Below are 13,738 nucleotides of genomic sequence, written 5' to 3'. Positions count from 1 at the left end.
ATATATATATATATATATATATATATAAAAATACTAGTCTAACAAACAAAGCTCCATTCTTCTTCACAATAAGTTTCAGTATCATGCGGCTTCCAATTAGTATTTCAAGTGACTTTGTATTCCCAGTGATTAATTTCTCCTTTGCATTGCCAATGATTTATTTCACCTTTTTACAAATTATAATAATGTATTTGTATAGCTCTGCAAACTCAAGTAGTGCAGACAAATAACCTGTTTCCTTTTAAACTCAATTACTGTTTTTTAGCATCCAAGCATGTGCTAAACTAGGGACTAGTTTTAGTATCTCGCTCAACAAAGTTTCCAACATTTTTTTGTGGTGATTTAAATACCTGATGTCTCCTTAATGCCACTGTTGCTCTGCAGAATATATTTGTGGGGGGGATAAATATTTACAAATTTCTTGATGTCACATGGTGACTTTAGGCAGCAAAGAAAATGAGAAATTATGTAACATTCTTGTTATTTATTGATCAGTAAAGATTCAAAGTTGATCACAATCTACCTTTTGGGCACACTATTTTACTTTACCTTTATCATTGGATGATATTGAATAAACCCATCTTTGTTTTTACAAATAAACAATCTGCTTGTTTTTGTGTATATTGTTTTTTTCTTTTAATGGAATACAAATGTAATTATCAGCAATATAAAATTCCACTAGTACATAGGGTTAAACACTAAAAACACGTGGAAAAATGTCAGAGCTGAAATTAGCGAGATAACATTTCCAGTCTGACTTTAAGACGCGCCAGAAGTTCAGGAGGGAACGACATCTTTGGTTTATCCTTATGGATGCCATCATGGGCCTCTTTGAACAGGTCTTCTCCCAGCGCTTCCACCACACGCTGCTTCCAGGCCGCTAGCTTTGGTCGTTCTTCAAACACCTCCACTCCACTTGCCACCGGCTGTGAATAAGTTAATAGGTCATACGCAAATCTAATGTTCAAAGTGCAATTCTGCTTATTCTGTCTGCCACATTTACTTTGTTCTATGAACTGTCTTACTACTTAATGATTAAGAACATACTTTGCTTCTATCACTCTAAGCAACAATTAAAATAAATCATTCTATGGCTTCTAGTTCTTGTCTCCAGTTTACCTGCATGATTTCTACAATGGCCACCAAATCTGCCAGGGATATCTCATCACCAGCAATGAAAGGTTTGCCCTGCAGAAATTTCTCCTCTAGGCTTGTCATACTGGTGTTGAAATCTGCAAGGATGGGTGCCAGCTTTGCTGGGTCGCACTCATGGCCTAGGATCGCTGGTGTCATAGCCTATTAGAAAAGAGAAAAAGTACACTCAGTCTAATTCTGCTATAAGATATCAAAATTGCTTACAACGCAGCTGCTTTGTTTAGGAACAGTAACTTTACAAAAAGGTAGATTTAAAAGGCCATTATAGTAAAAAAAAATGGAAAAAAGAAAAATACAAAACAAAACAAAACACACATGCTCTAATTTGTTAGATAACGTCATTTTAAAACTAGCAACCCTGTAATGCTGTGTTTAAAGGGACACTAAACCCAAAAATTTTCTTTCATGATTCAGATAGAGTTTACAATTTTAAACAACATTCCAATTTACTTTTATTATCTCATTTGCTTCATACTTTAGATATCCTTTGTTGAAGAAATAGTGATGCACATGGGTGAGCCAATCACACGAGGCATCTACGTGCAGCCACCAATCAGCAGCTATTGAGCCTATCTAGATATGCTTTTCAATAAAGTATATCAAGAGAATGAAGCAAATTAGATAATAGAAGTAAAATGGAAAGTTGTTTAAAATTGCTTGCTGTTTCCGAATCATGAAAGAAAAAAAATGGGTTTCATGTCCCTTTAACCCCCTGCAAAGGGTTAAAAAACATAGCTTAAGTACATCTCAGTAACTACTGGTCCTAAACTGAAACTGCCACTGAGCCAATCAACAACGTTAGATGCAGCTGGGTAACTAGTGCTACTGATTTGGTCATCAGCAGTTTCCGCTCTGGACCAGCAGTTCTTTGTGGCTACTGAGCGAACCCTTAACATATATATATAAACATATATACATACACACACAGAAAGTCCAGCACTCACTTACAAGCTCTCAGCTAAGATGTAAAAGCATCTGGCCAAATGGGACAAGCCCAGGTACCCCGTCAAGGTAACTAACCTTTCCATTTTTGCTTTTAAATCTTAGCTGAGAGCTTGTGAGTGTTGGACTTTCTCTGTGTGTTGCATTAATTTGTTTTGTAATTTCCCTATGGTTCTTGCACCCAGACCTGTCTGGGGTTAACTGCCTGTGACTCTGGGGACAGCACAGCTTCCTGTGAGTGCAAGTGAGCACCCAGGGCTGAGCATGTTGCAGGGTCATGGGATGTGTACCCGGTCCGGTATGAGAGTGTAGTCCCCTTCCGTGTTTTGTATATGTCTAGGGTATTACATAAGCCTGTGCACCCTTCCGTTGTTCCCAGTTTGTTTGGATTTGAGAGCTTGCATTGTGTGGCTGTTTTAGGGTCCCAGGTATTGGAAATGACCTTGACGTGGCACCTGGGCTTGTCCCATTTGGCCAGATGCGGTAACTAACCTTTCCATTTTTGCTTTTAAATCAAAGATTTAGAAATCAAAGATGATTGGCTTCTGTGTGGTGCAGGTTAAGGTATTTGAAAAGAAATACCTTAACTGGCACCACACAGAAGCCAATCATCTTTGATTTCTAAATACTATCATACTCTACAGAGGAGAAGCAAAGACACTACACAGACTTCTCAGACTAAAAGACAAAAAGGTGAGCCACAAAAAAAGTTTTTTTATACCCTGCTGTAAATCAGTACATTTGTGTTACACCTTAAAACTGTGCTCACTTTATGTTACTCCCTTTCTACAAGCGCTATATATGTATATATATATATATATATATATATATATATGTATATATATATACAACATAATTTATGTAAGAACTTACCTGATAAATTCATTTCTTTCATATTAGCAAGAGTCCATGAGCTAGTGACGTATGGGATATACATTCCTACCAGGAGGGGCAAAGTTTCCCAAACCTCAAAATGCCTATAAATACACCCCTCACCACACCCACAATTCAGTTTAACGAATAGCCAAGAAGTGGGGTGATAAAAAAGTGCGAAAGCATATAAAATAAGGAATTGGAATAATTGTGCTTTATACAAAAATCATAACCACCACAAAAAAAGGGCGGGCCTCATGGACTCTTGCTAATATGAAAGAAATGAATTTATCAGGTAAGTTCTTACATAAATTATGTTTTCTTTCATGTAATTAGCAAGAGTCCATGAGCTAGTGACGTATGGGATAATGACTACCCAAGATGTGGATCTTTCCACACAAGAGTCACTAGAGAGGGAGGGATAAAATAAAGACAGCCAATTCCTGCTGAAAATAATCGACACCCAAAAATAAAGTTTAACGAAAAACATAAGCAGAAGATTCAAACTGAAACCGCTGCCTGAAGTACTTTTCTACCAAAAACTGCTTCAGAAGAAGAAAATACATCAAAATGGTAGAATTTAGTAAAAGTATGCAAAGAGGACCAAGTTGCTGCTTTGCAAATCTGGTCAACCGAAGCTTCATTCCTAAACGCCCAGGAAGTAGAAACTGACCTAGTAGAATGAGCTGTAATTCTTTGAGGCGGAGTTTTACCCGACTCAACATAGGCAAGATGAATTAAAGATTTCAACCAAGATGCCAAAGAAATGGCAGAAGCTTTCTGGCCTTTTCTAGAACCGGAAAAGATAACAAATAAACTAGAAGTCTTACGGAAAGATTTCGTAGCTTCAACATAATATTTCAAAGCTCTAACAACATCCAAAGAATGCAACGATTTCTCCTTAGAATTCTTAGGATTAGGACATAATGAAGGAACCACAATTTCTCTACTAATGTTGTTGGAATTCACAACTTTAGGTAAAAATTCAAAAGAAGTTCGCAACACCGCCTTATCCTGATGAAAAATCAGAAAAACAGAATTTATGTTTACCTGATAAATTACTTTCTCCAACGGTGTGTCCGGTCCACGGCGTCATCCTTACTTGTGGGATATTCTCTTCCCCAACAGGAAATGGCAAAGAGCCCAGCAAAGCTGGTCACATGATCCCTCCTAGGCTCCGCCTACCCCAGTCATTCGACCGACGTAAAGGAGGAATATTTGCATAGGAGAAACCATATGATACCGTGGTGACTGTAGTTAAAGAAAATAAATTATCAGACCTGATTAAAAAACCAGGGCGGGCCGTGGACCGGACACACCGTTGGAGAAAGTAATTTATCAGGTAAACATAAATTCTGTTTTCTCCAACATAGGTGTGTCCGGTCCACGGCGTCATCCTTACTTGTGGGAACCAATACCAAAGCTTTAGGACACGGATGAAGGGAGGGAGCAAATCAGGTCACCTAAATGGAAGGCACCACGGGTTGCAAAACCTTTCTCCCAAAAATAGCCTCAGAAGAAGCAAAAGTATCAAACTTGTAAAATTTGGTAAAAGTGTGCAGTGAAGACCAAGTCGCTGCCCGACATATCTGATCAACAGAAGCCTCGTTCTTGAAGGCCCATGTGGAAGCCACAGCCCTAGTGGAATGAGCTGTGATTCTTTCAGGAGGCTGCCGTCCGGCAGTCTCATAAGCCAATCTGATGATGCTTTTAATCCAAAAAGAGAGAGAGGTAGAAGTTGCTTTTTGACCTCTCCTTTTACCAGAGTAAACAACAAACAAGGAAGATGTTTGCCTAAAATCCTTTGTAGCATCTAAATAGAATTTTAGAGCGCGAACAACATCCAAATTGTGCAACAAACGTTCCTTCTTTGAAACTGGATTCGGACACAAAGAAGGCACGACTATCTCCTGGTTAATGTTTTTGTTAGAAACAACTTTCGGAAGAAAACCAGGTTTAGTACGTAAAACCACCTTATCTGCATGGAACACCAGATAAGGAGAACACTGCAGAGCAGATAATTCTGAAACTCTTCTAGCAGAAGAAATTGCAACCAAAAACAAAACTTTCCAAGATAATAACTTAATATCAACGGAATGTAAGGGTTCAAACGGAACCCCCTGAAGAACTGAAAGAACTAAGTTGAGACTCCAAGGAGGAGTCAAAGGTTTGTAAACAGGCTTGATTCTAACCAGAGCCTGAACAAAGGCTTGAACATCTGGCACAGCTGCCAACTTTTTGTGAAGTAACACAGACAAGGCAGAAATCTGTCCCTTCAAGGAACTTGCAGATAATCCTTTCTCCAATCCTTCTTGAAGAAAGGATAGAATCTTAGGAATTTTTACCTTGTCCCAAGGGAATCCTTTAGATTCACACCAACAGATATATTTTTTCCATATTTTGTGGTAAATTTTTCTGGTTACAGGCTTTCTGGCCTGAACAAGAGTATCAATAACAGAATCTGAGAACCCTCGCTTTGATAAGATCAAGCGTTCAATCTCCAAGCAGTCAGTTGGAGTGAGACCAGATTCGGATGTTCGAACGGACCTTGAACAAGAAGGTCTCGTCTCAAAGGTAGCTTCCATGGTGGAGCCGATGACATATTCACCAGATCTGCATACCAAGTCCTGCGTGGCCACGCAGGAGCTATCAAGATCACCGATGCCCTCTCCTGATTGATCCTGGCTACCAGCCTGGGGATGAGAGGAAACGGCGGGAATACATAAGCTAGTTTGAAGGTCCAAGGTGCTACTAGTGCATCTACTAGAGTCGCCTTGGGATCCCTGGATCTGGACCCGTAGCAAGGAACCTTGAAGTTCTGACGAGAGGCCATCAGATCCATGTCTGGAATGCCCCACAGTTGAGTAATTTGGGCAAAGATTTCCGGATGGAGTTCCCACTCCCCCGGATGTAATGTCTGACGACTCAGAAAATCCGCTTCCCAATTTTCCACTCCTGGGATGTGGATTGCAGACAGGTGGCAGGAGTGAGTCTCCGCCCATTGAATGATTTTGGTCACTTCTTCCATCGCCAGGGAACTCCTTGTTCCCCCCTGATGGTTGATGTACGCAACAGTCGTCATGTTGTCTGATTGAAACCGTATGAACTTGGCCTTTGCTAGCTGAGGCCAAGCCTTGAGAGCATTGAGTATCGCTCTCAGTTCCAGAATATTTATCGGTAGAAGAGATTCTTCCCGAGACCAAAGACCCTGAGCTTTCAGGGGTCCCCAGACCGCGCCCCAGCCCATCAGACTGGCATCGGTCGTGACAATGACCCACTCTGGCCTGCGGAAGTTCATCCCTTGTGACAGGTTGTCCAGGGACAGCCACCAACGGAGTGAATCTCTGGTCCTCTGATTTACTTGTATCGTCGGAGACAAGTCTGTATAGTCCCCATTCCACTGACTGAGCATGCACAGTTGTAATGGTCTTAGATGAATGCGCGCAAAAGGAACTATGTCCATTGCCGCTACCATCAAACCTATTACTTCCATGCACTGCGCTATGGAAGGAAGAGGAACGGAATGAAGTATTTGACAAGAGTTTAGAAGTTTTGTTTTTCTGGCCTCTGTCAGAAAAATCCTCATTTCTAAGGAGTCTATTATTGTTCCCAAGAAGGGAACCCTTGTTGACGGAGATAGAGAACTCTTTTCTACGTTCACTTTCCATCCGTGAGATCTGAGAAAGGCCAGGACTATGTCCGTGTGAGCCTTTGCTTGAGGAAGGGACGACGCTTGAATCAGAATGTCGTCCAAGTAAGGTACTACTGCAATGCCCCTTGGTCTTAGCACCGCTAGAAGGGACCCTAGTACCTTTGTGAAAATCCTTGGAGCAGTGGCTAATCCGAAAGGAAGTGCCACGAACTGGTAATGCTTGTCCAGGAATGCGAACCTTAGGAACCGATGATGTTCCTTGTGGATAGGAATATGTAGATATGCATCCTTTAAATCCACCGTGGTCATGAATTGACCTTCCTGGATGGAAGGAAGAATTGTTCGAATGGTTTCCATTTTGAACGATGGAACCTTGAGAAACTTGTTTAGGATCTTGAGATCTAAGATTGGTCTGAACGTTCCCTCTTTTTTGGGAACTACGAACAGATTGGAGTAGAACCCCATCCCTTGTTCCCCTAATGGAACAGGATGAATCACTCCCATTTTTAACAGGTCTTCTACACAATGTAAGAATGCCTGTTTTTTTTATGTGGTCTGAAGACAATTGAGACCTGTGGAACCTCCCCCTTGGGGGAAGCCCTTTGAATTCCAGAAGATAACCTTGGGAGACTATTTCTAGTGCCCAAGGATCCAGAACATCTCTTGCCCAAGCCTGAGCGAAGAGAGAGAGTCTGCCCCCCACCAGATCCGGTCCCGGATCGGGGGCCAACAGTTCATGCTGTCTTGGTAGCAGTGGCAGGTTTCTTGGCCTGCTTTCCCTTGTTCCAGCCTTGCATTGGTCTCCAGGCTGGCTTGGCTTGAGAAGTATTACCCTCTTGCTTAGAGGACGTAGCACTTGGGGCTGGTCCGTTTCTACGAAAGGGACGAAAATTAGGTTTATTTTTGGCCTTGAAAGACCTATCCTGAGGAAGGGCGTGGCCCTTGCCCCCAGTGATATCAGAGATAATCTCTTTCAAGTCAGGGCCAAACAGCGTTTTCCCCTTGAAAGGAATGTTAAGCAATTTGTTCTTGGAAGACGCATCCGCTGACCAAGATTTCAACCAAAGCGCTCTGCGCGCCACAATAGCAAACCCAGAATTTTTCGCCGCTAACCTAGCCAATTGCAAAGTGGCGTCTAGGGTGAAAGAATTAGCCAATTTGAGAGCACGGATTCTGTCCATAATCTCCTCATAAGGAGGAGAATCACTAGTGATCGCCTTTTCTAGCTCATCGAACCAGAAACACGCGGCTGTAGTGACAGGGACAATGCATGAAATTGGTTGTAGAAGGTAACCTTGCTGAACAAACATCTTTTTAAGCAAACCTTCTAATTTTTTATCCATAGGATCTTTGAAAGCACAACTATCTTCTATGGGTATAGTGGTGCGTTTGTTTAAAGTAGAAACCGCCCCCCTCGACCTTGGGGACTGTCTGCCATAAGTCCTTTCTGGGGTCGACCATAGGAAACAATTTTTTAAATATGGGGGGAGGGACGAAAGGTATACCGGGCCTTTCCCATTCTTTATTTACAATGTCCGCCACCCGCTTGGGTATAGGAAAAGCTTCTGGGGGCCCCGGGACCTCTAGGAACTTGTCCATTTTACATAGTTTCTCTGGGATGATCAAATTCTCACAATCATCCAGAGTGGATAACACCTCCTTAAGCAGAGCGCGGAGATGTTCCAACTTAAATTTAAATGTAATCACATCAGGTTCAGCTTGTTGAGAAATTTTCCCTGAATCTGAAATTTCTCCCTCAGACAAAACCTCCCTGGCCCCCTCAGACTGGTGTAGGGGCCCTTCAGAAACAATATCATCAGCGTCCTCATGCTCTTCAGTATTATCTAAAACAGAGCAGTCGCGCTTACGCTGATAAGTGGGCATTTTGGCTAAAATGTTTTTGATAGAATTATCCATTACAGCCGTTAATTGTTGCATAGTAAGGAGTATTGGCGCGCTAGATGTACTAGGGGCCTCCTGAGTGGGCAAGACTGGTGTAGACGAAGGAGGGGATGATGCAGTACCATGCTTACTCCCCTCACTTGAGGAATCATCTTGGGCATCATTTTCTCTAAATTTTGTGTCACATAAATCACATCTATTTAAATGAGAAGGAACCTTGGCTTCCCCACATTCAGAACACAGTCTATCTGGTAGTTCAGACATGTTAAACAGGCATAAACTTGATAACAAAGTACAAAAAACGTTTTAAAATAAAACCGTTACTGTCACTTTAAATTTTAAACTGAACACACTTTATTACTGCAATTGCGAAAAAGTATGAAGGAATTGTTCAAAATTCACCAAAATTTCACCACAGTGTCTTAAAGCCTTAAAAGTATTGCACACCAAATTTGGAAGCTTTAACCCTTAAAATAACGGAACCGGAGCCGTTTTTATCTTTAACCCCTTTACAGTCCCTGGTATCTGCTTTGCTGAGACCCAACCAAGCCCAAAGGGGAATACGATACCAAATGACGCCTTCAGAAAGTCTTTTCTATGTATCAGAGCTCCTCACACATGCGACTGCATGTCATGCTTCTCAAAAACAAGTGCGCAATACCGGCGCGAAAATGAGACTCTGCCTATGATAAGGGAAAGCCCCTAGAGAATAAGGTGTCCCAAACAGTGCCTGCCGATATTATTTTACAAAATACCCAGATTAAAATGATTCCTCAAGGCTAAATATGTTTATTATATGAATCGATTTAGCCCAGAAAATGTCTACAGTCTTAAAAAGCCCTTGTGAAGCCCTTATTTATTGTCTGTAATAAAAATGGCTTACCGGATCCCATAGGGAAAATGACAGCTTCCAGCATTACATCGTCTTGTTAGAATGTGTCATACCTCAAGCAGTAAAATTCTGCTCACTGTTCCCTCAACTGAAGTTAATTCCTCTCAACAGTCCTGTGTGGAACAGCCATCGATTTTAGTAACGGTTGCTAAAATCATTTTCCTCTTACAAACAGAAATCTTCATCTCTTTTCTGTTTCAGAGTAAATAGTACATACCAGCACTATTTTAAAATAACAAACTCTTGATTGAATAATAAAAACTACAGTTAAACACTAAAAAACTCTAAGCCATCTCCGTGGAGATGTTGCCTGTACAACGGCAAAGAGAATGACTGGGGTAGGCGGAGCCTAGGAGGGATCATGTGACCAGCTTTGCTGGGCTCTTTGCCATTTCCTGTTGGGGAAGAGAATATCCCACAAGTAAGGATGACGCCGTGGACCGGACACACCTATGTTGGAGAAAGGAGACTCACAAGAAAGAGCAGATAATTCAGAAACTCTTCTGGCAGAAGAGATGGCCAAAAGGAACAAAACTTTCCAAGAAAGTAATTTAATGTCCAATGAATGCATAGGTTCAAACGGAGGAGCTTGAAGAGCTCCCAAAACCAAATTCAAACTCCAAGGAGGAGAAATTGACTTAATAACAGGTTTTATACGAACCAAAGCTTGTACAAAACAATGAATATCAGGAAGAATAGCAATCTTTCTGTGAAAAAGAACAGAAAGAGCAGAGATTTGTCCTTTCAAAGAACTTGCGGACAAACCCTTATCTAAACCATCCTGAAGAAACTGTAAAATTCTTGGTATTCTAAAAGAATGCCAAGAAAAATGATGAGAAAGACACCAAGAAATATAAGTCTTCCAGACTCTATAATATATCTCTCGAGATACAGATTTACGAGCCTGTAACATAGTATTAATCACAGAGTCAGAGAAACCTCTTTGACCAAGAATCAAGCGTTCAATCTCCATACCTTTAAATTTAAGGATTTCAGATCCTGATGGAAAAAAGGACCTTGTGACAGAAGGTCTGGTCTTAACGGAAGAGTCCACGGTTGGCAAGAGGCCATCCGGACAAGATCCGCATACCAAAACCTGTGAGGCCACGCCGGAGCTACCAGCAGAACAAACGAGCATTCCTTCAGAATCTTGGAGATTACTCTTGGAAGAAGAACTAGAGGCGGAAAGATATAGGCAGGATGATACTTCCAAGGAAGTGATAATGCATCCACTGCCTCCGCCTGAGGATCCCGGGATCTGGACAGATACCTGGGAAGTTTCTTGTTTAGATGGGACGCCATCAGATCTATTTCTGGAAGTTCCCACATTTGAACAATCTGAAGAAATACCTCTGGGTGAAGAGACCATTCGCCCGGATGCAACGTTTGGCGACTGAGATAATCCGCTTCCCAATTGTCTATACCTGGGATATGAACCGCAGAGATTAGACAGGAGCTGTATTCCGCCCAAACCAAAATTCGAGATACTTCTTTCATAGCCAGAGGACTGTGAGTCCCTCCTTGATGATTGATGTATGCCACAGTTGTGACATTGTCTGTTTGAAAACAAATGAACGATTCTCTCTTCAGAAGAGGCCAAAACTGAAGAGCTCTGAAAATTGCACGGAGTTCCAAAATATTGATCGGTAATCTCACCTCCTGAGATTCCCAAACTCCTTGTGCCGTCAGAGATCCCCACACAGCTCCCCAACCTGTGAGACTTGCATCTGTTGAAATTACAGTCCAGGTCGGAAGCACAAAAGAAGCCCCCTGAATTAAACGATGGTGATCTGTCCACCATGTTAGAGAGTGTCGAACAATCGGTTTTAAAGATATCTTCGTGTAATCCTTGCACCATTGCTTCAGCATACAGAGCTGAAGAGGTCGCATGTAAAAACGAGCAAAGGGGATCGCGTCCGATGCAGCAGTCATAAGACCTAGAATTTCCATGCATAAGCCTACCGAAGGGAATGATTGTGACTGAAGGTTTCGACAAGCTGCAATCAATTTTAGACGTTAAAGACAGAGTCATGGACACTGAATCCATCTGGAAACCCAGAAAGGTTACCCTTGTCTGAGGAATCAAAGAACTTTTTGGTAAATTGATCCTCCAACCATGATCTTGAAGAAACAACACAAGTCGATTCGTATGAGATTCTGCTAAATGTAAAGACTGAGCAAGTACCAAGATATCGTCCAAATAAGGAAATACCACAATACCCTGTTCTCTGATTACAGACAGAAGGGCACCGAGAACCTTTGTAAAAATTCTTGGAGCTGTAGCTAGGCCAAACGGCAGAGCCACAAACTGGTAATGCTTGTCCAGAAAAGAGAATCTCAGGAACTGATAATGATCTGGATGAATCGGAATATGCAGATATGCATCCTGTAAATCTATTGTGGACATATAATTCCCTTGCTGAACAAAAGGCAAGATAGTCCTTACAGTTACCATCTTGAACGTTGGTATTCTTACATAACGATTCAATATTTTTAGATCCAGAACTGGTCTGAAGGAATTCTCCTTCTTTGGTACAATGAAGAGATTTGAATAAAACCCCATCCCCTGTTCCGGAACTGGAACCGGCATAATTACTCCAGTCAACTCTAGATCTGAAACACATTTCAGAAATGCTTGAGCTTTTACTGGATTTACTGGGACACGGGAAAGAAAAAATCTCTTTGCAGGAGGTCTTATCTTGAAACCAATTCTGTACCCTTCTGAAACAATGCTCTGAATCCAAAGATTGGATTTATTCCAGACTGGAGATGGTTTCCAAACTGAAACTGCTCCTGAGGATGAAGGATCAGGCTTTTGTTCTTTGTTGAAACGAAAGGAACGAAAACGATTATTAGCCCTGCTTTTACCTTTAGATTTTTTATCCTGTGGTAAAAAAGTTCCTTTCCCACCAGTAACAGTTGAAATAATGGAATCCAACTGAGAACCAAATAATTTGTTACCCTGGAAAGAAATGGAAAGTAAAGTAGATTTAGAAGCCATATCAGCATTCCAAGTTTTAAGCCATAAAGCTCTTCTAGCTAAAATAGCTAGAGACATAAACCTGACATCAACTCTGATAATATCAAAAATGGCATCACAGATAAAATTATTAGCATGCTGTAGAAGAATAATAATATCATGAGAATCATGATGTGTTACTTGTTGCGCTAAAGTTTCCAACCAGAAAGTTGAAGCTGCAGCAACATCAGCCAAAGATATAGCAGGTCTAAGAAGATTACCTGAACACAGATAAGCTTTTCTTAGAAAGGATTCAATTTTCCTATCTAAAGGATCCTTAAACGAAGTACCATCTGACGACGAATTTTTTGCGCCAAAAAAGTCAGCGCCAAGAATGACGCAATAAAATGAAGCATTTCTTTCATGTAATTAGCAAGAGTCCATGAGCTAGTGACGTATGGGATATACATTCCTACCAGGAGGGGCAAAGTTTCCCAAACCTCAAAATGCCTATAAATACACCCCTCACCACACCCACAATTCAGTTTTACAAACTTTGCCTCCGATGGAGGTGGTGAAGTAAGTTTGTGCTAGATTCTACGTTGATATGCGCTCCGCAGCAAGTTGGAGCCCGGTTTTCCTCTCAGCGTGCAGTGAATGTCAGAGGGATGTGAGGAGAGTATTGCCTATTTGAATGCAGTGATCTCCTTCTACGGGGTCTATTTCATAGGTTCTCTGTTATCGGTCGTAGAGATTCATCTCTTACCTCCCTTTTCAGATCGACGATATACTCTTATATATACCATTACCTCTGCTGATTCTCGTTTCAGTACTGGGCACTTTGTTTATAAAGTTCTAAATATATGTATTCAAACATTTATTTGCCTTGACTCAGAATGTTCAACTTTCCTTATTTTCAGACAGTCAGTTTCATATTTGGGATAATGCATTTTGATTTAACCATTTTTTCTTACCTTCAAAAATTTGACTCTTCCCTGTGGGCTGTTAGGCTCGCGGGGGCTGAAAATGCTTCATTTTATTGCGTCATTCTTGGCGCGGACTTTTTTGGCGCAAAAATTCTATTTCCGTTTCCGGCGTCATACGTGTCGCCGGAAGTTGCGTCATTTTTTGACGTTATTTCGCGCCAAAAGTGTCGGCGTTCCGGATGTGGCGTCATTTTTCGCGCCAAAAGCATTTAGGCGCCAAATAATGTGGGCGTATTATTTGGCGCGAAAAAATATGGGCGTCGCTTTTGTCTCCACATTATTTAAGTCTCATTTTTTATTGCTTCTGGTTGTTAGAAGCTTGTTCTTTGGCATTTTTTCCTATTCCTGAAACTGTCATTTAAGGAATTTGATCAATT

The 13,738-nt window shown here is 41.3% G+C and overlaps 1 protein-coding gene across 1 annotated transcript in view; it reads right to left on the bottom strand.

Moving 5' to 3' along the window:
• Positions 1-464: 464 nt before the first annotated feature.
• The window catches only part of LOC128648974 (glutathione S-transferase theta-1), a 108,246-nt gene continuing 94,972 nt past the window's right edge, over positions 465-13,738 (bottom strand). The window contains exons 4-5 of the mRNA XM_053701972.1: positions 1,120-1,296; positions 465-926 (exon numbers count right to left, since the gene is read on the bottom strand). Of these exons, the coding sequence (XP_053557947.1) occupies positions 732-926; positions 1,120-1,296 (372 nt within the window). The 3' untranslated portion in view covers positions 465-731. The remainder of the gene's footprint in view (positions 927-1,119; positions 1,297-13,738) is intronic.

This window comes from Bombina bombina, chromosome 2 (genome assembly GCF_027579735.1).
Source record: "Bombina bombina isolate aBomBom1 chromosome 2, aBomBom1.pri, whole genome shotgun sequence".
NCBI lineage: Eukaryota > Metazoa > Chordata > Amphibia > Anura > Bombinatoridae > Bombina > Bombina bombina.
The sequence above is the reverse complement of the archived record's forward strand: the minus strand, read 5'-3'. Positions and strand labels throughout refer to the sequence as shown.